Source organism: Cupressus sempervirens, chromosome 7 (genome assembly GCF_028749045.1).
Source record: "Cupressus sempervirens isolate cs-2001-9-10 chromosome 7, ASM2874904v1, whole genome shotgun sequence".
NCBI lineage: Eukaryota > Viridiplantae > Streptophyta > Pinopsida > Cupressales > Cupressaceae > Cupressus > Cupressus sempervirens.
The window spans coordinates 701873997-701900493 of record NC_143124.1 but is presented as its reverse complement, the minus strand read 5'-3'; the positions used below and the strand labels follow the sequence as shown (position 1 = coordinate 701900493).

General features: G+C 36.5%; 1 protein-coding gene across 1 annotated transcript in view; it reads right to left on the bottom strand.

Annotated features, from left to right (window-relative positions):
- LOC149549147 (uncharacterized) overlaps positions 1 to 26497 on the bottom strand; it is a 111050-nt gene that overhangs the window by 32880 nt on the left and 51673 nt on the right. Inside the window, exons 3-4 of the mRNA XM_089792573.1 lie at positions 19504 to 19638; positions 17210 to 17266 (exon numbers count right to left, since the gene is read on the bottom strand). Coding sequence (XP_089648699.1) covers positions 17210 to 17266; positions 19504 to 19638 — 192 coding nt within the window. The remainder of the gene's footprint in view (positions 1 to 17209; positions 17267 to 19503; positions 19639 to 26497) is intronic.

Sequence of the window (26497 nt, the reverse complement as noted above, 5' to 3'; positions counted from 1 at the left end):
TGGTATTTGTGCATAACAACTTGTGCCTTCTTTTGCACAAGAGTAAAGAATACAAAGAGGGGGAGACAAAGAAGTGGGATATAGGTGCAAAGATTGTGGACTTGGATGCTTCCACTGCTCGGCTTACAATGGATGATTTTGATGACTTTGATGTCAATACCATTGTTGCTTCTGCTGCTGATCCTTTTGGCCTTAGCTCAAGTAATACCAAAGAAGAAGAAGATGAAGAAGAAGAAGAAGATGATGAAGATTAAAGAACTTAGAATATTACTAGTTTTTCTGATTTTCATTCCATTAGTTGAACAATGAACGTGAAAAAATGATACTTGAACTTGATATTTATAATGTTTTGAATCTTTGATGTTGAGGTTGATTGAACTATATGATGGTACGATCAATATGATTACAAGTTTAACTGTTTATGGTGTTTTTGTTGTTTAAATGTGTTTATGCTACATTCTAATTTCAACTCATGCTTCATAAATGTGTATATAAATTTTTTATAACTTTTACATGTTTTTGTACTAATGAACCCAAACCCCTTTCCAAAATTTTGACAGACTTGTGAACCGGTTCTTGAACTTCGAACTTTGAACTGAACCCGAACTAGCAACTTAGATTAATACCTTCCTCTTAGGCGCCACGTCAAACAATATAAATTAATGACTTTGGCCCCCACTTACATTTATAATTTTGTAAGAAGTCCTTTTGTGAATTTATTATTAATAAAGCATACTTTATTAATGATCAAATACTTTTTTAATAATTAATGCCTTAAGTATGAATCAATAGATCTATTCCAATCAATCAACTAATGAACTCTACTAACACCCAAGGCAGGTGCACTACCAAAATAGCAACATAGCATAATTCACTTACTATAACTAGTAAGTCTCAAAATGTAAGCTCTGTCTATATCACAACTCCTTCGTACTACTACCAAACTATTCAGATGCCCTACTAAAGATGAAAATCTTGATTTTCCGAAATATATACTTATTATAAATAGTAAGGCTAAACTGACCCAAATGAAGAGCAATGTTGAACATCCTTGACCTGCGAAGTAGGAATTGACCTCTAGCTCTGCCAACTAAGACCTATCCCTTTGACTAGCCTAAAAGGTTACTGATAGGCTAATCCTCACTGCAAGCCAAAGTGAGTTAAAATGGGGATATTAAAGTCTTCCCTCCCTGAAATTGCTTGTCCCCAAGCAATCTTGCATATGGTAGTTAACTAGACTCCACTTGAAACGTAGCCACACCTTCGGGATCCGATGGGTAAGACTTTGTAATGTCCCTGCCATCACCAACTCCTATAATGATATCAACATCCATAAAATCAACACAATTTGCCAAACTGAACACAACAACTGATAACAAAAACATCACATGGAAGCATCTCTACCAACGGACATAATTTGCCCCCTTTCTCTAAGAAAAATAAGCTATAATACCAATCATCCACCTCATGCATTGTCAAATTCTGCATCCAAAAGATATCACGTGCATGTGGATCAAATTAAAGTTATACGCACTCTTCACCATATACACCTTGAAAATTCTCAGGGAGGCATATCTAGAATCCTAGTGCACTAATGGGAATCAACATCATCATCATCCTCAAAAACCGGATTGTCATAAGACAATTCCATATCCATATCAAACAAAGGATTGTTCACAAAGTGAACTGCACCCACATGTTGATCAAAATAGTGTATCCCTAAACTACTAGAGACACGATATTTGACAAGCTCCTCCTAAATTATATCATGCCCCAGTATCATCCCACTCTCCTCTCTAAAGAAAGACCTCGATGAAGTACAAGGTAGGAGAATCCCCAAAGGAGATGTCCTAGCCCCCAGCAAATAACCACATAGCGGAAGAATAACAATAACACAGATTTAGATCCAAAACAATGCCAATTCTCATAATATAATCATAAGATTTACATCCAACGTGCCTGACTGTAAGGCCTTCCAGGTTACGGCCAAATACATCAGCAAATACAGCAACCGCTCTGCAAGGTCTCACAAGATCCAAACCCTAGCTAGTCCAGATCCGCAATCTGGTAGAAAACCCCAAGAAGAATCTAAACTTGTGCTCGCAAGCCACCAAGCAACCTTATTATTTTTCGAAGCCGCAACTACTAGCTCTGCTAACAAACTTTGCTCTTCTCAACTACTCCTCTCTAGCTGATGTCCTCCATGCTGAATCCCATGTTGAACGAATAATGACTCTAGGATCCACAAGACCCTCTACTTATACTAAACCAAGCCACAAGTCGGCCTAGCATAAAATACATTAAATAAACACTCTCATTAAATACACCTTCAAGCCACAAATCGGCTTGGCAAAAAACATTAAATACATAAAATAAGGAACTTTCCACTAACTTCTATAATGCCACCTATACACCAATAAATGAAATGACAACTATTTTTCTTATTTTTCTTTTTATGCCACCCATGCACTCGGTAAATGAAAAAGCCTTTTTCTCCATTTTTTTTTTAAAATTATTTTTTCTCCAATTTTCGTCACTTTCTCTCTCCACAACACCCCATTTTATTTTGTGATGCAAGATGCTCTTGCATCAAACCTAGCGCACAAACTCTCTTCTGTGATTCCCCTCAACACACATCCTCTTCCTTGGTACTCAAACCTCATCTCCATCGAACGTTGGATAAGGGTAAACTCCCCAATGTCCTATAGCCATTGCATACCCAACACAATATCCATTTCCTCTAAGTTGATTACATAGAAATCAGCTTGTAACTCATAGTCATCAAAGGAAACTGAGATAGTATTCTCATTCCCTATGATGAATTTTCACACACGGAAGATCTCATCCACCTAGTAGCAAGGAACATATTTTGAATTCTTGTACATTTTTCCCAATAGTCATGAACCGACATTCTTCCTTGTTTTAAGTCTTGGAGTTCCTTCACCTTCTGATCTTAAAAGTGTTGGGGTAACCATTTTTGCCTAAAAAATTTAACAAATTATTCCCATGTAACCTTAGTGATTTTCAATTTAAGCTCCATCCTCTTGTTCTCCCACCATGGAGCCTACTTCTCTGGCCAAATGAAAAGCTCCCCAAGCAACCTTAGATTTTTCAAAGTAGTGACAGATCTTGAAGCACTTTTGCATCTCCATCATCCATTCTTTTATGACATCTCTAAACACAAATCCAAAGAACTTAAGGGGGTTCACTTTTCTCATATTCAAGCATAGTTCCCTAACTAGTTGAAGGCGTTCATCATGATCATGTAAATCTTTGGAGGATTCTCTAGGATGTCTACATTGATAGGTATGCTCAGAATTGTAGATCATGAGTCCTAATTTGGGACTCTTGCTCATTTCTAGTAAATTTAGGTGATCCATCCACCTTTCCTTCCAAGTTAAGGATTCAATCTTGGGTGTCAACCACCATCCTAATAAGTTGATCAAGTTTCACCAAAGGGTTATTTATGTCACTTGATCCCACATGATGGTTTAAAGAGTTTTCCATTCCTCTAATTTAATCACTAAGTATTTGATGCTGGAAGGTTTTTATTAATTTCACATCGTTTATTCATCTATTCAATTTATTCATAGATCACAATAAGGGAAACTTTTTTTAATGATCTCAATTATATTGATTATATCAAAAATATTTACGATTACAAAATTGTTGAAAGGTGATCGCTCACAAGCCACTATAATTTGGGATGGGTTCTTCTTACCCATCAAAATCAAAAGGTTTGAGGCAATATCCAGGGGTATGCACTCAACAAAAATAGGGCTTATTAGGGCCTACACTCTCACCTAGAGATTCTTTAGCCTTGACTACCGAAGAGTTTTCTACTGAACTCTCAAAATTTTCTTTATGATGACCATCTACGCCATTCTAACCAAATCAGCATATATAGTGGGCTAAAGTCACATCATTGTCCAAGGGCTACTCTAGAAAGATCATATCTAGCACAAACCATCCAAAGTTGCACAATAGTCGGGTCTCAAACTTTCTTTCAAGGTGTTCGTTGGATCCACGTCTTGCAAAGTACCAACGGCGGTTTTTACTTCACTATGTCTGAAGGGGTGAATTCCCAAGTCAAGAGTTAACCCAGTTGCTCTGATATCATGTATAACAACTAAACCATAATATCCTAACAAAATAGGAAATTAGCTTTTCTTGCAAGGAAAGTAAAATATCGTAACAATATAACTGAGTTACTATCTTTCATTTTCTTATGAACGTGAAAAGTAAGTTGCATTAACTAACCAGAAGGAAGTTACTACAGTTCACATGAAGCTGAATTCAACTACTTCATTGAGAATCATAGGAAATAAAATATGAAAATGCAACTCTAACTACGAAAGAAAATAACTAAACATTATTGAGAAATGAAATAATAGAACCAACTTCAAAGTGTAAGACCTATACTTGTTCCATTTCTATTGCTTTTTGTTTATCTTTTGTCTTCCATGGGAAAAAGAGTATCATCAAGGATCTTTAGTTTTACCACCTAACCTTGGATCCTTTGTTGGTGGACCTCACGGTCACCTTTACAACCTCTACAGAGAAGTAGCCCAACCTTTCCCATGGACATGGAAAGACAGTTTCCATTTTCTTTCCATCTGAAAATTGGCGCAAACCCACAACCACCGTACTAGCCATCCTAAGGACATAACTACCTATTACATGACCTTCATAGCGAGATGTTGCACTACTAGTTCTAGTGACTACAGAATACTGCTCATAGTACACTACCACCTTCGCCAAGGTTTTTAAAGCCCAAGCACATTCCTTGTGCAGAAAATGTCATTGCCAAACTCTTCAAGGGTCACCTGACTCTATTATTCAGGTATCCACATCCCAACGGCTTCATTGCACTAAAGAATAATGTACTTATACAACTATAACAATACAAATGCCCCTTTTCTGGGATTACTGGTATTCTAACACAGTTAAACAGATTACTATACAACATAAGCTCAAGAAGGATTTTATCTTTCATGACAAGATCCATGGTTCATTTCAAATCCCCTGCTCCATGGTTCTATTAGTTAGGGAAGAGAATTATATTTACTTATTCGATTCAGTCTCATAGCATATTCAACAATTTAAAGATACATGCCACAATGAACCAAAGATCTAAATTTTCCATACTCAAAGAAAAGAACAAGAATGCATTCAACCATAAAGAAAGTTTCTTACCTAATGGAATAAAATCCCTTCTTTTACTCATGAATAAGTGCTATGTCCTCAGACTTGGAATCAAAAAGGTATAAGTTCAAGAGATTCTATAAACATGAATGTATATCTATCAATGGTTCTTTCTTACCAAATCAGCAATATGAATGCAAAACTATGAATGGTTCTTCTTATCAAATTAGTAATATGAATGCAGAACTACGAATGGTTCTTTCTTATCAAATCAGTAATATGAGTCCAGAAAATTTTCCATATTCAAAGAAAAGAACAAGAATGCATTCAACCATAAAGAAATTTGGTTAGACAGCCTAATAGAATGAGATCCCTTATTTTACAATAAACCAACAACTAACTAAATATTAGAAACATTCTAATATTTATAATAGATTACAAATAGATAACCATTAAATAATAATAATAGACAATGATAGAAGCTATCTATTATTGTAATACCCTCCCTTAATGGTTAATCTATCCACACCACTCAGTTGTCCTCTAAATTTGACAAACTTATCTGGACCAAGAGGCTTGGTGAGAATGTCTACAGTTTGATCCGTTGTAGGAACATATCGCAAGTCTATTGTCCTGTCTTCAACTAGCTACCCCATGTAGTGATAGTGACCATCCACATCCTTGGTTCATTAATGGAAGATTGGATTCCGTGTTAACTTGATAACGCCTTCATTATCAACAAATAAAGTGGTCAGTCCTACTGGTGACATCTACATATACCCAAGCATCCGATGAAACCAAACAACTTCACAACATGCCTTAACTGTCCCTTTGTATTCAGCCTTTGTAGAGGAGAGAGAAACTACCTTCTACTTCTTGCTAGTCCATGTGACGGCACTAGATCCCAAACTGAACACATATCTAGAAGTTGACTTTTTATCGTAAACAAAACCTACCCAATCTAAATTTAAGAACTCAATGAGCTTAGGATTAGAACTCTAAGAGTAAAAAAGTCCATAATCTGTAGTGCCTTTCACATAATGAAGCACACGCTTTGCTGCAATCCAATGATCAACCTTGGGAGTTGTCATAAAGCATGAGATGTAGCTGATTGTGAAGTTGATATCAAGTCTACTAGCAAAAAGTTAGATGAGTTTGCCTACTAGTTGCCTAGATGTAGTATCATCAACTAGAGGAGAATTAGATTTGACTAATAACTTCAGACCTTTCTCCATGGTTGTAGATGCAGGCTTGCAATCCTGCATACAAAATTTGTCTAATAGATCCTTGACATATTTAGACTAAGAAATGAATATACCAAAAGACTGTTGCCAAACCTCAACACCTAGGCTATAATGCATGAGCTCGCGATCAGTCGTATCAAAAGATTGGCATAAACTCTATTTGATTCCTTGAAGCAAAGATGTCAAATTGTCAATGATGATCAAATAATCCACATAAATGATTAGAAGGACGATGTCATTGTCAGTAGTCAAATTTCATGTACCATGCCCAAGGGGCTTGCTTCAAACCATAGAGAGCTTTCACTAACATGAGAACCTAATGTTCGTTACCAACAACCTTGAAACTAGGAGGTTGCATCATGTAGGCCACTTCTTGTAGGTCATCTTTCAAGAAAGCGCTCTTGATGTCCATCTAATGGACCTTCCGGCCAAATTGTGCTGCCATGGATAGGACTAATTTGATAGTGCTCATCTTTGCTATAGGAGCAAAGGTCTCCTCATAATCAATGCCCTGACACTGACAAAATCCCTTTACGACAAAACGAGTTTTCCAAAGTACTTTTCCAAAGTACCATCAAAATTGTATTTTATTTTGTAAATTCATTTGCAGTCAATGGGTTTCTTCCATGGTGGAAGATCAAAAAGGACCTAGGTATGATTCTTCAATAGGCTTTGGTGTTCTAATGTCATGGCCTATTCCCACATTGGAGTTCCTTTAGCCTCAGAGTATGTCTAAGGTTCAAACACATTGTGAATGTTGGCCATAAGATAAATATTAATTGGCTTGGTAGGTTTGCTCTTTTTCTTCGTAGTTCTCCCATCGATGAGCTCATCATCTCGAAGATCATCACGTGTCTTAGCCCACCACTTAGCCAGAGAGGAGAACGACCAATATTAGCATTAGGAGATGCTCTATAATTAGGTTCCTTGAGAGAAGAATCTAGATCGAACTTAGGTGATGCATCTACAAATCTGGGTTCCTATAGGAGAAGCTGGAGGTGTCTATAGAGGAATCACTAGTGGAACTGGAGTTGTTGGAGCCCTCCCATTAGGTGGACCTAATGGAAGCCGAACTCACAATATAGTCACCTATCACAATGCAATTAGTGAGTCGGAGAGCTTACATAGGAGCCAAGGTATGCTGAGACATCATATGACTAGACAACTAAACGTGAGATATAGTGACATATTTTCAGCTCTTGAGCATTATGATGTTTTTCGAGAGATGTTAGTTGTATTTGGTTGGGGTGCTCCTATGAAAAAAGAGCATAATGGTAGTTGTTTTTCCCTAGTAGAGATTCATTCGCTTCGAGAGGCTGTCAAGATCTTGAAGCATAATTATTTACAGTTGGTAGCTAACAGGGATTACCTTCTTGAGTGGAATAACACTTATTATGAATTTATGAGGCATTGTTAGGGAAAGAGGAGGAGGTAGTTGAGCTCACCCATGAGCTTGAGGTGACTGTGGACTCTTTGCAGCATAGTTGGCTTCCCAAGAGGCAGAGTCACGTTTGGATGAGGTTACCACGGAGTTGGAGCATGTATAGTCAACACCAGCCCTAGATTTGGTTCAGCTACACACAGTGGTGGTTGGTGATGATTTGATATCCATAGGTTATGGTTGTGAGAGGGTTGACAATGTGACCACATACATCCCAGTTACAAGTGCAGATGATACAGTGAGGATGAGTGCATATGTAGAAAATAGTGAGAACCCACAAATTATGTCGGATTCTCCTGTGGTTCCATCCACTACAAATGTTTTTGGTGATGAGCTAGATGACAAGGGTTACATTCAAAGCTATGACAATTAGATTTGACCGAGGTGGGAGCTTTTTATCGTGACTGCATAGGAAGGAGTATTCATCACGACTTCTTAGATCCACATACAAAGGATTTGATGATGCATCGGTGTGGATTGGTTTCAAAGATGTACAATCCTTTAGGGGGTGAGTATTTTCCATCTTAGTAGCTGGGATTAGTGGTTGCAAGTTGGATTATTTGCAGAGTGAGCATATCCTTGGGAACCTTGCAAAGGATAGAGATGGTGCTAGTGATTCAGCCACTTTCAAATGTCCTGATCTCCATGGTACGGATGGATGTACATTTAGTGTGCTTTGGGTCCCTAGTGCTGACATGGTTAGAAGTGAAGTTTGGTTGGGTCTTGTTGGTTGGCTTTACCACTTTGGGCTTGGTGAAGTTGATTTCGGAGTTGAGCAATAGATATCAGAAGATGTTCTTCTTGGCAGGCTTTTGTTCAATATTTGCCTTTGGGATCCTTCTAGTGCATCAGGATTTCGGATAGGGCATGCAAAGGAATTTTGGGATCTATATATGGCGCCAAGTACATATGGTTTTACTTTTGACTCTCATTTGCATGATCTTTCTCAGGTGTAAAATTCAGTTGCTCATGCTTCGGATAGCGTGTATGGAAATTCACTTTTCACAATTAGGGGAAACAAGATTTGTCAGCTTTCTGAGTTGCTTCTCTATGAGATATTCACTCTGTGACATCTACAATCAAATTCATTTCAGTTTGGCAAGTTCTTTCAGTCAAATTGGTTATGATGCTACAAGAGCTAGTTGGTGATCATAGGGACGCTACACGATTCTACCCTTGAGACCAAGGTGGACTAATGTGTTATCTAATTCTAAGATTGCTTGGTGACAGAATAGTAGAGAGGGGGAACTATAATATCCCCATTTCGGCCAACATTAGAGTTTGAGGAATAAGGCTATTATTATGATCCTCGTAGGCTAATTATTGTGGATTGAGGGTCTTCTGAGGCAAAGGATTGGCTATGGGAGGATCTTGCCTTCTTCACAATTCAGTATGTTCCAGTTTGGTCTTCGTTTGACTTCGTTTGGACTTCATTTCAGCTTAGTTTCATGCACCTATTGTTTATGGCAAGTCTAGTGATGATTGAGAGAGACCCTTTTTATTTTAGGAAAGTGTGTTTGGTTACATGGAAAAATAATAGGTGTGACTCTTGTTTCAGACGACATACTTAAAGGATAAGTATTTTGGGAGTTATTATAATTTTAGTGGCCAAATTATTATTAAATTATTAAATGAGAGCTTCTAATTGAAAGTTGTATTGATGAAGGCTCTTTAATGAAAAGTGCGAGGAAGAAGCCAAGTGACATTATAAAAGAGAATTCATGGAGAAAAAAAACTCATTCTTATCTATTGTCTTTTAATTACTTGTGAAGTTTATTGAGGGTTTGATCATAGTTTTATGAGATGATTGATTCCTCCAAAACTGATTTACACTTTAAGCCATTGAAATACATGGTGAATTGTGTCTGATTTCTAAGGTTGAATTGCACAATTAAGTCTAGAATCTTGGTGTTATTGTATACCAATATTAGTTCTTCATTTGCAGAAAATTGTTCTACTGAATTGTGTTAATGGTGTAGCTTCAGTCAGATTGAATTGACCTACAGATAATCATTCTATGGTTATTGGTTGATCATCAAATAAACAAACTCTAATATATATATGTATGTATGTATATATTGTCTAGATGGTTATTAACTTCTAAACCATAGAGACATGTCTCTTCATGAGACATGTCTCCTCTACACATATTTATATATATTTAAAATCTGCATTTGGAATGCAAGGAAAATGAAAATGTTATTACATTTGCAAAAAATAATCCTACAAACTTAACATGGTATCAGAGCTAAACTGCAAGTGTAATAAAGCAATCAAAGACATGTTATTATACACAGTGATAACTTATCAGCTAATAAAAAGATTTAAAAGATGCAGTTGAACGGAGAATGGGAAGGAACTAAATTAGTAATACAACCATGATAGCCAAGACAAATCGCAGTCAGAAGGAGAGTCCTAGTCTATACTCCATGTAGACTTTAACAGGAAAACGATCATTCAAGCATAGTACCGAACAATAATACGCAACACATTGAATTTGAAACAAAAAGGGATATCCACATCTGCAAACGATGTCACAGAGAGAGCAACGACCACACATGGAACTTGGAATTTGGAGAAACGGAGACAAGATTCAACCAGCAATAAGGGAGTACTCAATAAAATACGAAGAGGATTTCTATTGCCTCGAGTCATCCTGCTCTATTGCTGAGTTGGCAACCAACTCAGCTATAGAGCAGGATGACTTGATGCAATAGAAGTTGAAGCAACATTTAGTATACTAAATATGCGACACGGGCAATAGATACAAAGTTTGAGAACAAATAATAGAAACAATATTACAGTAAACATAAGGAAGGGAGTGGAGTAGACGGAAACAATCAAGATCAATTGAAAGGTGTAATGTTCAGACAGCCATTATTGACCAATCAACAATCTATATCCAAACCCCAATTGAAGTCCAATTCCTTATTGGTGGAGACAGAGACATGCTGTCAAGCGTTACATCATTTATTATCATTTGAAACCAATTTGACATTTTCTATGTCAACCAATGCTGCTATCATGCTAAGTATCTCTAAAGTGAGAAATATACCATCTCAAGTATGAACTATGATGTGAATCATTATAAGTGTCGCTGGAATAGCAAAGAATAATAGGAGACATGAATAATGTGCGAGTAGTGATATGAGATGGACAATCATTGGCATTGAAGAAGTAATAATGACAGCAGTCAAATAATCATGCACCTTTGAAATCAAGATGAGCTAATGCACCTCCTTGTTTATGAAAAGACCACTAAAGTATGCAAACATGAACGACTGTAATACTGATCAGAAACAGCAATATGGCACATTAGATTGGCTTTGATATGAAGCCACCAACTTAAGCACAATTGGGTCTTCACAACTTCTTAGGTAAATTATCAGAGAAGTGATCAGTGAAGGCTTTTCAGACCTAATAGCAGCAGACAATTAAGCAGTTATGTAACGTAAAAGTTCAGAAATAGTGATTAGTAAATAAAATTCGCAGCAATATAACTTTGTTTTCAATCAATATAGACCACCACTAATACTGCCTCCTCAAGAGATCAATATGAGACTAATTTGTAGTGGCATGAAACAAACAATCTCTGCCACTACCAGACTTTATTCTGTACAAGTATCTGGATCTGAAATAAGAGTCAATTGTGGATGATCAAAGGCAACTAACATGATATTGCAGTCATTTCATCATAAAGGATTATATCAGGGTGTTACTTGACAATATAATTGGCAAATGCTTCAATAACATAACAGGGACAAATTATCAATATATCGAATATGGAAATGATTTTCTAGATCTTGCATAAAGGATAAATCATAAGTGCACACCAGTTTATTTTGCATTCATTACCTACCAGCCTATTCAGATCTATCATGTAATTCATCATTATGAACTTGAGGGTCGGTTTAGGATGCAGCTCCCCAACCATTTCCTGAGCAGCTATCTCATCATACAATTGAAACCCAAATATTAGTGCCAACTCTTCTGCTAGCCTCTCTAAATTGACTTCATATTTTCTATTGCCTATTTTCCCATCCAATACATAACTAGGGGCTTGCTGCATAATACCCTTTGGTGAATTAGAAAATATCAATTTCTTTACTAGCTTCTCCCTTTGAATATCCTGCTGGCCAGAATAAAACAAAAGATTTGAAATAAGATACACACTCCAAATTATTTAACTTGGGGATAAACCCAAAATTTACTAATATCAAACTGTTCCTCCTTGTCTAGCTTGGAGAGGGGAGACAATTTCTACATTTAGAACACAGATAGTCTAGGTGATGGTCAATAACATGGCCTATGAAGGCCTCATAATCTATCATATTAAAGCACAAACTAAGAAGTTTATAAGATTGCATTCAAGGAAGAAAGATCTTTATGTGAGTAGTCATGGGATTAAATAGTGACTGAAAACTGAATAAAATAAAGTGGAAATTTTACATTTTGTGGGGGGGTGTGTGGTGGTGGGGGGCGAATAATAACCACTGTTTCATTCCCACTGTTTGACAAATGCTTATATGAAGATGTTTTCTGATTTGTTACATATGGATCCTCATTGCAGAAACTTGTATCAAGGATGTTGATGTGCAGATAAGTATTTATTATCTTTGAGTATCACATTTATCTATTCACTGTATGTAAGTTGTATACGTACCATAAATAGCCACTTGCCTTTATCTTTTCCCTTGTCTCTGAGGTTGTTCTTGCAGGAAAAGAAAATTGGTACTTTACAGTTTACACATGCTACCGAATATTGTGTAGAACTCAAAGAAGTTTCAATCTAGAATTCATTAGGTATCTAATGATTATGCTAGATAGAGTGAGATTCTTGAAGCGAATATCTATGATGATTGAGATTATGAGTATCCTTCTATATCAAGAGGGAGCCTAACATTTCAATAAAGGAAACCTTGGACAAAGAGAGGGAGCAGATAGAGAATATGTTTCAGTTGACTTCTGAGGATCTTGATCATATTTATTCAGAGGGAGTAGACCATATTGAGGTGTATTCTCTAGTGATCAAGAAACTGTAGCAATTAAAGGACTATGATTCATAAGATGGAGTTTCATATGTGCAGACTAAAGCCTTCTGCCAAAGTGAAGTTTGTGCATTATTGAAGACAAGCTTGAAGTAATGAATCAAAGCCTTCAGTGAGAGGGAGCCTCAACATCAATGATTACCTAAGATGCACTTTAATGCATCCTTCTCCGTGAGAGAAAACCTTGAGGTGAAAGCCTTTCTTCCACCCTATAGGAGCAGCTATGGTGGATCCACACTCTGACATGGTTCATGGTAGATATCATGTGAGTTACTACATGATTCTATTGGAAAACATCATGAGAGGTGACGATCTTTCATCAATGTTTGTGTTGTGAAGTCAGTATTGTTAGGTGAGGATCTTAACAATGGCTTGACCTATTATCATGATGGAGACTACATTAAGTTGTTGTCCCGGAGTGTATCAGAAATCATGATGATGAATGTATCATGATAGACTACATTAAGTTGATGTCTTAGAATGTGTCAGAGATCATGATACTTGTCATGATGGACGACATTAAGTTGTTGTCCTTGAGATTAGGATTGTTATCTGATAGACTACATTTAGTTGTTGTCCCAGATTGTGCCAGAGATCAGATAACACATATCCTTCTAGGATTTAACATATTCTTTTGGTAGGCAACATGAACTTGATGCTAGTGCCCATACCAAGAGAATATCAATATGATGAATATCACATGGTTGATTTCCTTGTTGAATCATACTTCTGATGATATCGAAAGAAAACATCTATTGTGTTGGATATATGTTGATATGTTTACAATGTGTCATTCCAAGATATGTTTACAACATGTCATTCCAAGAATATCATATTGAGATGATATCTCTCTATATGCTCGAGAGAATAATGTGTTCTATAACAATCCTCCCTAGCTAAGAGGGAGTATTAATGTTGTAGCTTCAGTCGGATTGAATTGACCTAGAGATAATCATTCTATGGTTATTGGTTAATATTCAAATAATCAAACTCTAATATATTATATATATATATATATATATATATATATATATATATATATATATATATATATATTAATGTTAATATTGTCTAATGGTTATTAACTTATAAACCATAAAGACATGTCTCTTCTACACATTTATATACATTCAAAATCTGCATTTGGAACACACAGAAAAAGGCAGTGTTATTGCATTTGCTGGAAATGATCCTACAAACTTTACAAATTGGGCGTTTGGAATTTTCAGCCTTCATACTGTGGTTATTGTAATTGGAAGGCGGCTGGTATTGTGATTGGGCGTGTAAAACCCCCAACGGTTTTTTATTTTAATTGGATGCCAAGAGGGGTGTTTGGGTGTGTTTCATTCTCACGTCACTACGCATGAGTGTTTCCTGCTGCCATTGAAGTTACAGCTGTTGTGGCATTCCTCATAGCAGCCATGAACAGTTTCAGGGAGATTGGCATTTCCTTGTTTGGGCAGCATCTAACATCTAAATAGCTAAGATCTGCACTAAGGTGGGAAGAATGCACAGTTGTTCATGCTCATTATCATTGCTCTGCTGCAAATTGATCTCTACAGCAGCTATATACAGGTTCTTTAATTTAATTGTAATTTCAGAGATGGCACAATGAATTTTAGCATTCAAATTTGATAATTGGCATTGTTTACTTCAGCATTATTGGTATTTGAAAGAAGAGTTATAAGGTTGCCCCACAACTGTTTGATAAAATGCCCAGTTGTAGTTATCTGTTTCCGTTATTAGTGTGCATGCCAAGTGTTCGTATAAATGTCTACTAGCTGTAGATGCACATTTCACATGTAAAAATCATATCAATGCACTTGAATGGTCAAAAAAAGATTGCATCTATACTTCAGTTCTTTGCTTGGATATCTAATAACCATTTGCAAGTGTCTAAACTAAATTTTAAACGATGACAAGCAAGCGAAAGTAATCTAAAAATAAAGGACAGCAAGATAGAGGTTTCATGCAAAGTGTTTGACAAAACACCCCCCCAGAAGTGAAGAAATTTGTTGTTTGTTGGAGTTAGAACCGGTTGAGGTTCTTTATATTGGCAAACCTAAGGGATAAATTGGAATATTAAAAATCATATAAAACTTGATCAGGGGGAAACTAAAACCCACTGAAAAGTTAATAAAAAGAGGGTGAAAAATGTTGGTTTTTTTACTTCAAGCTGAATAAAGGGGAAAACAACTTTGTTTTTCCATCACTGGCCAAAATAATTTTAAATCACTCAAAAATCATTTCATGCTGCTGATAATTCGACCTGATATATATGGATATGACAAAAAAAATCAAACAATGAAGGTTTTAACAAAGATATCTTGCTTTTTTTTTGTTAGCAAACTGACCAAGTTACAAGTTTTTTTGGGCAGTCTCGGCTGGTAAACTGCTCATTTTCCAAACCCAAAAAGAACTTGCTGAATTTTAGAATTCTATAATGATATCTGGGTAAGTTTTGGTGAGAACTGACCAAGTTACAAGTTTTTTGGAGCAGTCTCGGCTGGTAAACTGCTCATTTTCCAAGCCCAACAAGAACTTGCTGAATTTTAGAACTCTATAATGATATCTCTGCCAATGGTAAAAGAACTGTCAAGTCTTCATTTCCAGCAAGTCCAAAAAGACATTAAAAATCACACTTTTATCATTTATTCTCTAGTATCTCTCTTGCATCCTGCCAATGGATCACAGAGTGTGATCCCAAACGTTGATGATAAAAATTGCTTAGACAATCGAATCTAGAAAACAAGCTAATAATACTGATGGATTGTGGAAATCTAATAGCATTGTAATCACATAGCTGAAGTCAATGTGAACATGAATGTTTCATTCAGCAGGGTTTACATTTCATCTTCATTACTGAATTAAATTCACATAAAAAAAAAAATCTACTATTTCAAAAGATGCTCTAAGACATAACTTGTACAATCTGATTACTGAGGGGATAAGAGCTAAGTTAACTTGTTTGCCAGATTTATGCCCAGACCTAGATTTTGTTTGAACTTGTTCGGGTACGGTCGTTGGTTCAATTCTTCATTCACAGGGTTGTGCAGGTGAACAAAATTTCCTCATTTATTTCGCTAACTGCCTCTGCAACATTTACGGAAGCTGCATGGATTTGTTTTGCTGACTGCCTCTGCAGCACTTATTGGTAGGTCAAATGGAGGAGAAAAATCAATTAAAAATGGATGAAAAGTATTCCCCGCACACAGATGGGCCAGGACAGAGGGGTAGATGGATAGAAAAGGCCACCAACTATTTCTAGAAGCAAGAAACTCCGACGACATTTATGCACTTCATGTCCATAACGGAAACCCCCAAATTGATTTCCGTCTATATATGTTATAAATTGTTTATCTTGAGCATCAAAGCAAGTCCTCTTTCTTTATTAAATCTCCTTCCTTCATATACATTTGACTATATTATATATATATATATATATATATATATATATATATATATATATATATTTATTTATTTATTTATTATTATTTTAAAACTTTAATATCATTTTATTTTTTAAAACTTAATTTAATGTGGAAATGGTAATATATATATACACACATATGTAGATACATATATAAATGTTAATTAAATATTATTAACAATATAATTTGATTTCAAATCTATTGGACTCTAGAGGACTATATACATAATTTAATTTTAACATGAATGCATTGGACTATATTATTTAATATTATAATTTACTATTAAATCTACTGGAGGAATAACCCAAACCCTTTTTCAAAATTTTGCTGCACCAGCGAACTGGTCCTTTGAGTTCGAACTTGAACCTATAACCCGAACCAGCAACCTAGGACAAAAGGAATGATGTAGAGTTCCTAGATCAATCAAGTCTCAGGGAAAGAGACAGTAAATTTGAGAGGAATGAATCAGGGAAATGTGAGATGCATGTACCTATAATCAAATAGGGGGTCACAATTCAAGTCAGTTTCAGATGAAATTTACTCTATGCCCACGTGAGAACAGAATTAATGGATTAGAATTCAATGAGCGTGAAAGACTACAATCTATCATGTGATCTAGTGAATCAAGGATTCCCAGACTCCTTTAGTATGACCATATGAGTATCATGTATTCAACAGTACAGATTTTGTCTTGTTTTTTTCCTTTTTCCTTATCTGTCACCACAGGTGAACAAAAGGTAACAGCGTAAATGTGCACATACATGCATGTGTACAGATAAATATGACGTGTCTACAACTGTTATGTAAAGTACAATCCCAGAAAGGTATGATAGTAACTACGTGCATACTTCTCATTTTGACAAAATAACAAATACAGAAATAAATGCAAGACACTTGTACCTGCTCACGATATTTCCACATCACATTCATTGCAAGTAGGTTTCGACCCATAAATTCCTGTGTAGTACAAACAATATAATTTTAGGGGAAAGAATAAATGATTCAAATAAGCATAAGATATCATTGATAAGAATATGTATGTATGTAGAGAGAGAGTGTGAGCTGATTCTTTTTGTTGTTTCTTCTTGTGTGTTTAACAGTTTAACTCAATTGATTAAAAAAGCATTCATTTTCTTAATTTAATTTTAATGTTCCATAGGGTACTTGGTTCGATAGCAAAGTCCATGTTGTCGACATCTAAATGGTTCATAATGTAAACACACAAAAAACAACTTGAAAATTTCTAAGGGAGAGTTACAAAGAATTGCTAGCAACATGCAATGTCATCATAAAAGCCTGTTTAGTCCAGCATATTTAACTTAAAGAAAATACAGTGAACAAGATCCAAACCTCAAATAGGATGCTGTCAAAGGTTCATGTCTTGTTAAATGTGACTGTTACAACTTCTACAAATCCCTACAAGACTCAATAATTGTATGATTTCATTGATGCAGCTATGCCTAGAGTCCTAACTATAGGTGGTCTCTTAAGAAAGTACCCTTTTGCTGAGAAAACAGATAACAGTATCATGATGGTCCCCTAACTCTTCCCATAAAATGGCAATGCCTATTTTTACATTTCCAAACTCCCCCAAAAGGCTGAGAATTTGATGTAGAATCCATAAAAATGCAAAATCTGTCCCCAAAATTTGTGGCCCCCACACAATGGTCTCAATTCATCAAAGAATTTTCCATTTTGAGTTTGATGTCATATTACCCTTTTTCCAAGATTGATACCAAATACAAATTCCGAATTCTACTATATAAATTTGTCTCAAATTAAAATAAGATAGGTTAGCAGGCCTGCTCTTTTTAAAATATAAACATCAATGATATTATGCTTCCTTGTGGAAAGACGATAAGCAAATGTTGCTGAAATGGTCTAGCTATAAAACATCACCTTTGACCATGGTAATTAAAGTGCAGCTCCTTAGTGGCATTGTGGTATTTAGGTTAAATTGCAGTATATAACACTTTATCGTAATATGTTAAAAATGGAAACAGGCTGTGGCAGCACAGAACTGATGATTTAAATAAATGAGCACAGCAGTAGGACAATTGTCTAAGTTGCCGGTTCGGATTCTGGTACAAATGCAGGTTCAAGATTCGGGTTTGAAATTCATCCGAATTTTTTTGGGGTTGGGTTTGGATTTGTTTTGGGTTCATCCATACAAAACATATGTTTTTAAAAAATATGTATGTTGTGTGTATATGTATGCACCAACAAATAAGTTCATACATAATATGCTAAGAGTAAAGCAACACAGCAAAATACACCACCATATCTATGTTTCAGTTCAATAGGATATTAATTGCATCATTTAACCATACATACAACATGATACACTTGCTTGGTCACATGTATGGAACATATTTTCATATCAAGGGGACAGTTTGAAAATGAATGGAACTGTCAAAAGATAAGTGCAGTTCTTTGAATTTTCATTTTGTATTGATTAGAGGATTTGTAACCAGGCTAGATCAATAGTTGAGATTCATATTTTAAGCCCTAGATTCAAAGATATCATATCTTTTTTAAAGAAATTCTTCTATAATCGTCAATTTGGATGTCACCTATTGTCAATTTGGATTTCCTCTATAAGCAAGTGTTCATTTTCATTCACAAATGCATAAATGACATATAGACCATCTTCTTTAGTCTTTTTAGTGGTTACTTTAGGGTTGGGAGGATAGAATAGACCAAATTAGGCAAAAAAAAAACACCTAAAAAAGTTTAAAAAAATGTTTTTAGACCAAATACGCAGCAAATTCTTTAAAATTCGCTGCAAATTCATCCTGGGTTCCTCTGACAGAATTTGCAGCAAATTCGTAGTTCTGCAAGAGAATTTGACAACGACAAGACTTTGTACAGAATTGAACCAGACTTTGAGGGTTGCTGGAGAGAATCTGGTAACTTAGACAATTATTAGGTCCCCCACTAGGAGTCTATCGATTCCCAATGTGAGAATGAAATATGAGTTAAACATGCAACTATATTAAAACAAGAGAAATTTCGTGATCAAATCTCACACTAAGAAGGCACTGATTAAAAGGTATTTGAATAGATAAACTAGATGAATCTTGCATGTTTCCCCTTAAAACTATCATTTTGTATAAAAATACATTTTAAAAACTTTCATTATCTTGTGTTGAAGGTAGATGGATGAGAAGGATTCAAAAATGTGAGGAGTTTACCTTTTTTATAAGAGTTACATCATAAGATCTTCCATACTTATTTCTAATGAGGGTTGCAAGATCCAACCCACTAAAGCCAGAATCATCTTTTCCAACAATCCTTTCTAGGTCTTTCCGGAACTTATCTTCTTTATTCTGCAATAAGAACAAAGATTTCCAAGTCAACTTGTGTTGTACAAAAGGACATTGCAATCAATTGAAACCTTAAAAAGGTACAGATCAGCAAGCAAAATGAAGGGTATCAATCTAAATACAACATCTAGCTTCTCAAATGATCTTATCATCTCATAGCAATTGTGTAGATAGGATGTATGTTCTCTATGTCCAGAGAATACTCTTAAACACATTTTAAAAATAATGTAAAGCATCTTTTTATTATGTAGAAAAAGAAATATTATGTCTTAGTTTGAGGAATATCATGCACACCAAGTGGTTCCTTCCACTTGATATTATTAAATAAGAAAATCACAAGTGGTTAAAGAGATTGTTCTGCCAATTATTATTCAATTACAAAGAAAGCAACAGACAAAAAATATTTGCCTTGTTTAAGTGCCTAGGGAAAGGATATCCATATCAGAAGATCTCCTTTAAAACTGTTAAAATATTTTGGTAGAAACTTATGAAACTATAAGGGTCAAAACAGAGAAAACATGAGAACTCGTTTGTATTGGGTACAAAATACTCCATGTGCATTAATTTTTAACTTGTCAGTCTATATGCTATCCTTTGCATGTCAAGAAAATGGATACACAGTACAGATTACAGGAACTTTGATACTTATGATACTACAGTCATAATTAGAAAGAATCTAGTTGAAAAGGGTTGCAGCATAAATGTTAGTTGCACAAGATACTATAAATGATAAGAATCATAGTCACACCCTTCTTATGGATATTTTCTGCCTTTATAAGTCATTTTTGCTCTTATCCAGCTAGGGCAAACCCTCATTCTCATACATCTATTAACTGCAAGCTAATGCACAGTGTAAAGCTATCAGTTCTGGCAAACATTTTGTTTTCTGTTGTGTGTAAGCATTACTTAGCTTTCTACTGCATTTGGTTTGAACTTCAGATATATCAATCAGCATCAGGACAGTTTCAAGCTCCACCCTATATCTGCTCCCCTTTTAGGATGGCCATGTAATGTCCCATCATGTGGTCTCTTAAGGTTTAAACTAAATTTTTATAACTCAAATTGCAAGGGACCTCTAACTATTTATAATTTGTACATAATTCTTTATTTTCCACAAATAAGTGTATTTGAATGTGATTTCTAAATGTGTATTTTATCAGTACCCTTATTTAATGAATTAGATAATGTATCAATTGATCAGATCTGCTACCTTGTTATTGACGAATATTAATCTGCAAGAGTTTATTTGTCCAATATTAATTCTGATATATATTGTTTCAGTCTGAACTTGATAGACGAGACCTTTCCAATATCAACAGAGGTGACTTTGTGAAAGTTATCTCAATCCAAACAATATTGGTGTTATGAAATGTTTCAAACAATCAATATAGTTATATATCTGTTTGTCATGCCAAAATTTCCTCTGTTGTTGTGCCATGTCTGTCACCCATTGAGCCATTGCCCTCTTCTCATCTAATTTGTTCAAGGCATAGAGCCTCTCCCTTAGGCTCTCCATGTCACCGAGCTTATTATCAATAGCTACCTGTAGACTTGGTACCATAAACTTTGCAGGTACTATTGTCTAGTGGTCACTTTGTAGGAAGTGTGGTAGGCCCATAACACTGAGGGTAGTCTTTCCTCCCAGTATTCACCCTCGACTCTGCACGACTTATAGATGACCCCGACCAAACTCTTATCAGTTGCCTTGGCCTGGTTGTTCGCCCAAGGATAATACAGGCTTGACATCGTGTGGAAAATCTTAAATTTAGTGGTAAGCAACTTGATAACATGGTTTACAAAATGTCCACCCTTGGTCAGATGGATTGGAATTCCATATCTTGTTATGATTTTTTCATAAATGAACTTGGTCGTGCTCAATGCAAAGTTATTTGGCAGTGCTCGTGCTTCCACCCATTTTGTCCAGTAGTCACTAGCCACTACTATGTATCAACATCTTCGAGCATGACTAACCCGTGAGGGTCCAACAAAGTCTACCCCCATCTTTCAAATAGTTCTTGTGCATGTGAAGGGTTGAGTGGCATGAAGTCGCGTTTAAGAGGTTTGCCTACTCACTGACAAGTGTTTCACCCGACAACCCATTCCCTTGCATCATTATGTAGTGTCAGCCACCATAAGCTAGCTAGAAGCATCTTTCTTGCTATTGTGTCAAGAGCAATGTATCCAACTGTGGATCCCTCATGGGCCTCCTGGAGTACTCCTGGTACTTCTTCCATCATGCATCGTCTAAATACTTAGTCTCCCCCATTTTATAAAGTAATCCATTGATCAATTGAAAAGTCTTGCTCTGCAACACCAACTTTCTTCATTCTCCAAGAGGCATCTCTCATGGAAACTGGCCCACAAACAAATATTCCCCTATAGTGGTATACCACAGAGGGAGTGCAGCGATCTGAAACAGGTGTCCGTCAGGAAAGTTGTCATTCACTCTGACATGTGGCTCGTCAGACTTGATATGCCACAGTTGGTCAGCCATCACGTGGCTACATCTTGGTCGTACCACAATTTTGAATGTGAATTCTTGGAGCAACAGAAGCCACCGAATGACTCTACCTTGAATAATGGGGTTATTGACCAAGTACATGACAGCTTGGTGGTCCACATAGAAAGTAAACGGGTTAGCCAATAGGTACTACTGAAATTCCTAAACAAAATAAACCATCTTGAGGACTTCTCTTTCTATGGTACTATTATTCTTCTCTGCTTTGGACAACAACCACCTTGCAAAGTATATTGGATGATCTAGTCCATGTGCCAAGGTAGCCCCAATGGCGTAGTTTGAGGCATCGACTTGAACATGTAACTCTTTATCCCAATTAGGGAATACTAGGATGGGAACACCCAACAACCTTGTTTTTAGCTCTTTGAAGACTTCTCCCTATGCTTCCTCCCAAACATATGGCTCCCCCTTCTGTTGTGAGCTTACCCAATGGGTATGATATCTGTGCAAAGTTCTTGATAAATCTAAGATAATATCCAATACGTCTGAGGAAGGATTTGACTCCAATCATATCAGCAGGGACCTCCATCTCCACTATCACTCATACATTGTCTAAGTCAGTTTTCAATCCATCTTTACAAACTATGTACCCAAGCAACTTGTCCTGTGATACCATAAAGCGACACTTCTTCGGGTTAAGGGTGAGATGAGCTCACCGATACCGCTCTATGCATTCACCCAAAGTGGCAATCTATTTTTCTTGCCCACTAAATATTGACCAATCATCCAAAAATGTTGCAAAGTTCCCTACTGACATCTTGTCAAAGATGTGTAGGATGATCCACTAAAAAGTAGTCAGTTCATTGCAGAGAACGAAAAGCATACAGTTGTATGCGTATACATTGTCCTCCACTACGAAGGTTGTTTTTAATTTGTCTTCCTCCGCAATGGATATTTGGTTATACCCTAAAAACCCATCCATGAATAAATTTCACAGCCCACCACTTCCTTTAAAATGTTATCAATGAATGGAATAGGAAACGGGTCCTTGATGGTGACCGCGTTGAGGCATTGAAAATCCACACAGATGCGGATCTAGTTTGCTTCCTTCTTTAGGGAAATGACTAATGGAGAGACCCATTCACTTGTTTCAACTCTAAAGATGATGCCCACCTCAAGCATGCATTCGATCTCTATGTTTGCTCTTGCAGCATAATTCTTGTTCATCTTGTACAACCTCTTGTGTATAGATTGCGCTCCGAGAACCAAAGGAATTCGGTGTACGCATAGTTTTGGGGGTACACCCTTCAAGTCTTGATATGTCCACGCGAACACATCCTTGTACTCCAAAAATATTTTAAATGCAGCGGTCTTCAATACAGGATCCTAGTTATCCCCTATCAGGATGGGATTCTACTCATGCCCCAAATTTAATTCTTGCAACTTGGCTTCTTAGTACTTGATAGGCACATCCTTAGGTAATTGTTGGGAAAGACTATCCTTAATCTTACTCTCCCTTTCCTTGTACTTTGTGTATTCCAGAGGGAATTTCTTATGTTCCTCTTCAACTTCCATTACATTGCAGGATGGTGTGAATAGTTCATGGTCACGCCTCTGCTAGTGAAATAGGTCATCCATGGAGTCTGCATCATCTTAGTACTCCCTCAATTCCAATACACATTTGTCATTGGATTCCATGTTTTTCCCTTCGTCCACTTCATCATCCGGTTTGGAATCCGAAGAGGATGCCATCTCCTCTCCAACCATCTAGGTCCTCAAATCAATTATGAACTTCCTTCTACCCTTCTCGAAGGATAAAGTGTTCCTTTTCCAATTATGGTTTTCCTTAGCTATCACCAACCATCCTCTCCCAAAGATGGCATCATATCCCTTACGCTAAAGAGGGATCACCACAAAATTTGGGGTAAACAGTTGTGTATCGATTGTGACTTTGTACACCATTAGAGTCCCTAGGGGCTTGATACCATGTTGGTCAGCTCCTTAGAGATTGAAGGTCAGTGACCATAACGTCAGCTTCCCAAGGCTCTTCCAAGTCTCTTCGGACAAAATATTCACTCCTAATCTTCCATCCACGATTGTATCAGTGAGGATGGTGCCTAGAATGCCCATCTCCACCACGACATGGTGTCCTCCACTATTCACCGTAAGTATCATGGGATTTGTTGCCGAACTACCAAGAGCCTCATTTCTTTCCAGGGTACTCGTTGTGGTTGTTGGAGTGTTAAGGAGGGTTGTATGGAGGTGTTGCATAGTCTCTAGAAAGTCCTCGACCTTTCTTGGTACTTCCAGTTGCATCACTTGCCTTAGAATATTTTGTTCAGTTGTTGCTCAGGCAGAGGTGCCTGTTGTATCCCTTAACCCTTTACATGCCAACAATTCTTTCTTGATTTCAGTCTTTGCCTCTAATGCCCTTTGTTTCTCTGTACAAGGGTCAAGATAGATGGCTTTCTTTTCTTGTCCCCTTGCAATTGTCAGTTGATCCTCTTCCACCTTTCTTCCTTCAACGTCAAGGAGGTTGACACCAGGCTTTAGGCAATTGGTGTCTTTGTGGTCACCAGGTCCACACCACCTACACAACTTATGTGATGTCTCTTCCTTCTGGAAATCCCGGGCAAAGTGTCCCCATTGGTTCCAGTTTCTACACTCTATCATTGGTTTTCCTTTAGCATTGTATTGGATATGGGTATGATTATTGTTGATATTGTTCCCTCGGCTTCCCCGTCGATTGTTCTTGTAGCTGTCAGAAGTGGTATTACTGTTATTTTGTTGGGTACCCGTCCCAGAGGTGGAGGGTTTTTCTTGTGTGAACAATACTTGTTGGTTTCTAACCCTAATATCGTAGGGAGCCATGAAATTTTTTAGTGGAATGTCCTAGAATCTAGCAGATGTTGCAGAAAGACTTTTTAGGACAAGAACCCTTTGTGTGTCCAGCTTCTTTGCAATCCACACACCATAATTCGCCTTCCTCTTTTTTGCTCAACCCTCACTTTGTAATAACCCCAACAGGTTATAACTTCTTCAAACACCAAAATCATCTCTAGTTCAGTTGTTTGATATTTTGTCAAACACTTTGCAAGCAAGCTCTGATACCAATGTAATATCCTCTTACAAGGAACTAATGTACAAGTGCAATTCTTTTGGTATTTTCAATGAAAATACATGGAAACTAGATATGAAATGCATACCTACAGCCATCTAACATTTTGACAAACAATTAACATACAATAATGACTACAATAATGCCAAAATTTGGTTCTGAATTATTACAGCAAAATCATATTCTTATGAAGTACAATGATAACTACTAATAGTTACAAGAGGAACCTGATAATAGTGATGCCCAAGAATGGAAATGAATCAAACATAGATACTGTAGCACGGCATCATGCATGTGTATTGTAGCAGCCAAAATCTATTCTCCGATAAAATAGAACTCCTGAATTGAAGCTCTCCTAAATACCAAATTCAATGGATATTTCACCACCTCAAATGGTTGCAACACTGAAGAGTTGACATTCTCCAATGGCTAACTGAGATCGGAAACCTTAGTTTCTTCTCCCACCTTAATTTCAAATGCAATTCACAATAATCGGATGATAAACAATGAAGCTCTCACCTCTATTTATTCTTTTCCTTCACCCTTCTAGAAGGAAATAAAATATTTAATAATTGCATTCTCTAGAAGCTTCTCCCTTTCCAATAATTAATGTGCTTCTAGAAAATTAAATTACTAGAAGTTTTCCCCTTCCAATAATTAATGCACTCTCTAGAAGCTTCTCTCTTGCAGTACAATAATTAATTGTGCTTCTAGAAAATTAAATTACTAGAAGTTTCCCCCTTCCAATAATTAATGCACTCTCAATTAATTAAAATAATTAAAAATAAAGTCACCTTTTTATTTTAATTTATTTAATGACTTTATAAGAAATTAATTTAATCAATTTCTCCTAATTTCTCCACTTAGCCTTCGAAGAATGTCAAGGCTAACTCCATTGAAATGTTAAAAAGATGGGGACATTACAGTCCGCCCTCCCTAAAATTGCTTGTCCTCAAGCAACTTCAAGTCCAAATGCTACAAAATCTCCTCATTCTCCCATGTCGCATCCTCTACTGGCAAGTCCTTCCATTTCACCAAATACTCCCTTATAGTGCGCCACCTCAAGTTACTTTCCCTAAAAGCAATGATAGCCTCTAGCACCAATATCGATTTTTCCTCATTATCCAAAGGTGGGAATACTGTAGAAGGAACAATATGATGTCCTAGCGCCTTCTTGAGGCGTGACACATGAAAAACGTTGTGCACCTTGCTCTTTGCTGGCAAATCTAACTCATAAGCCACCTCTCCCACTTTCCTAATAATCCTGAATGGACCATAGTATCGTG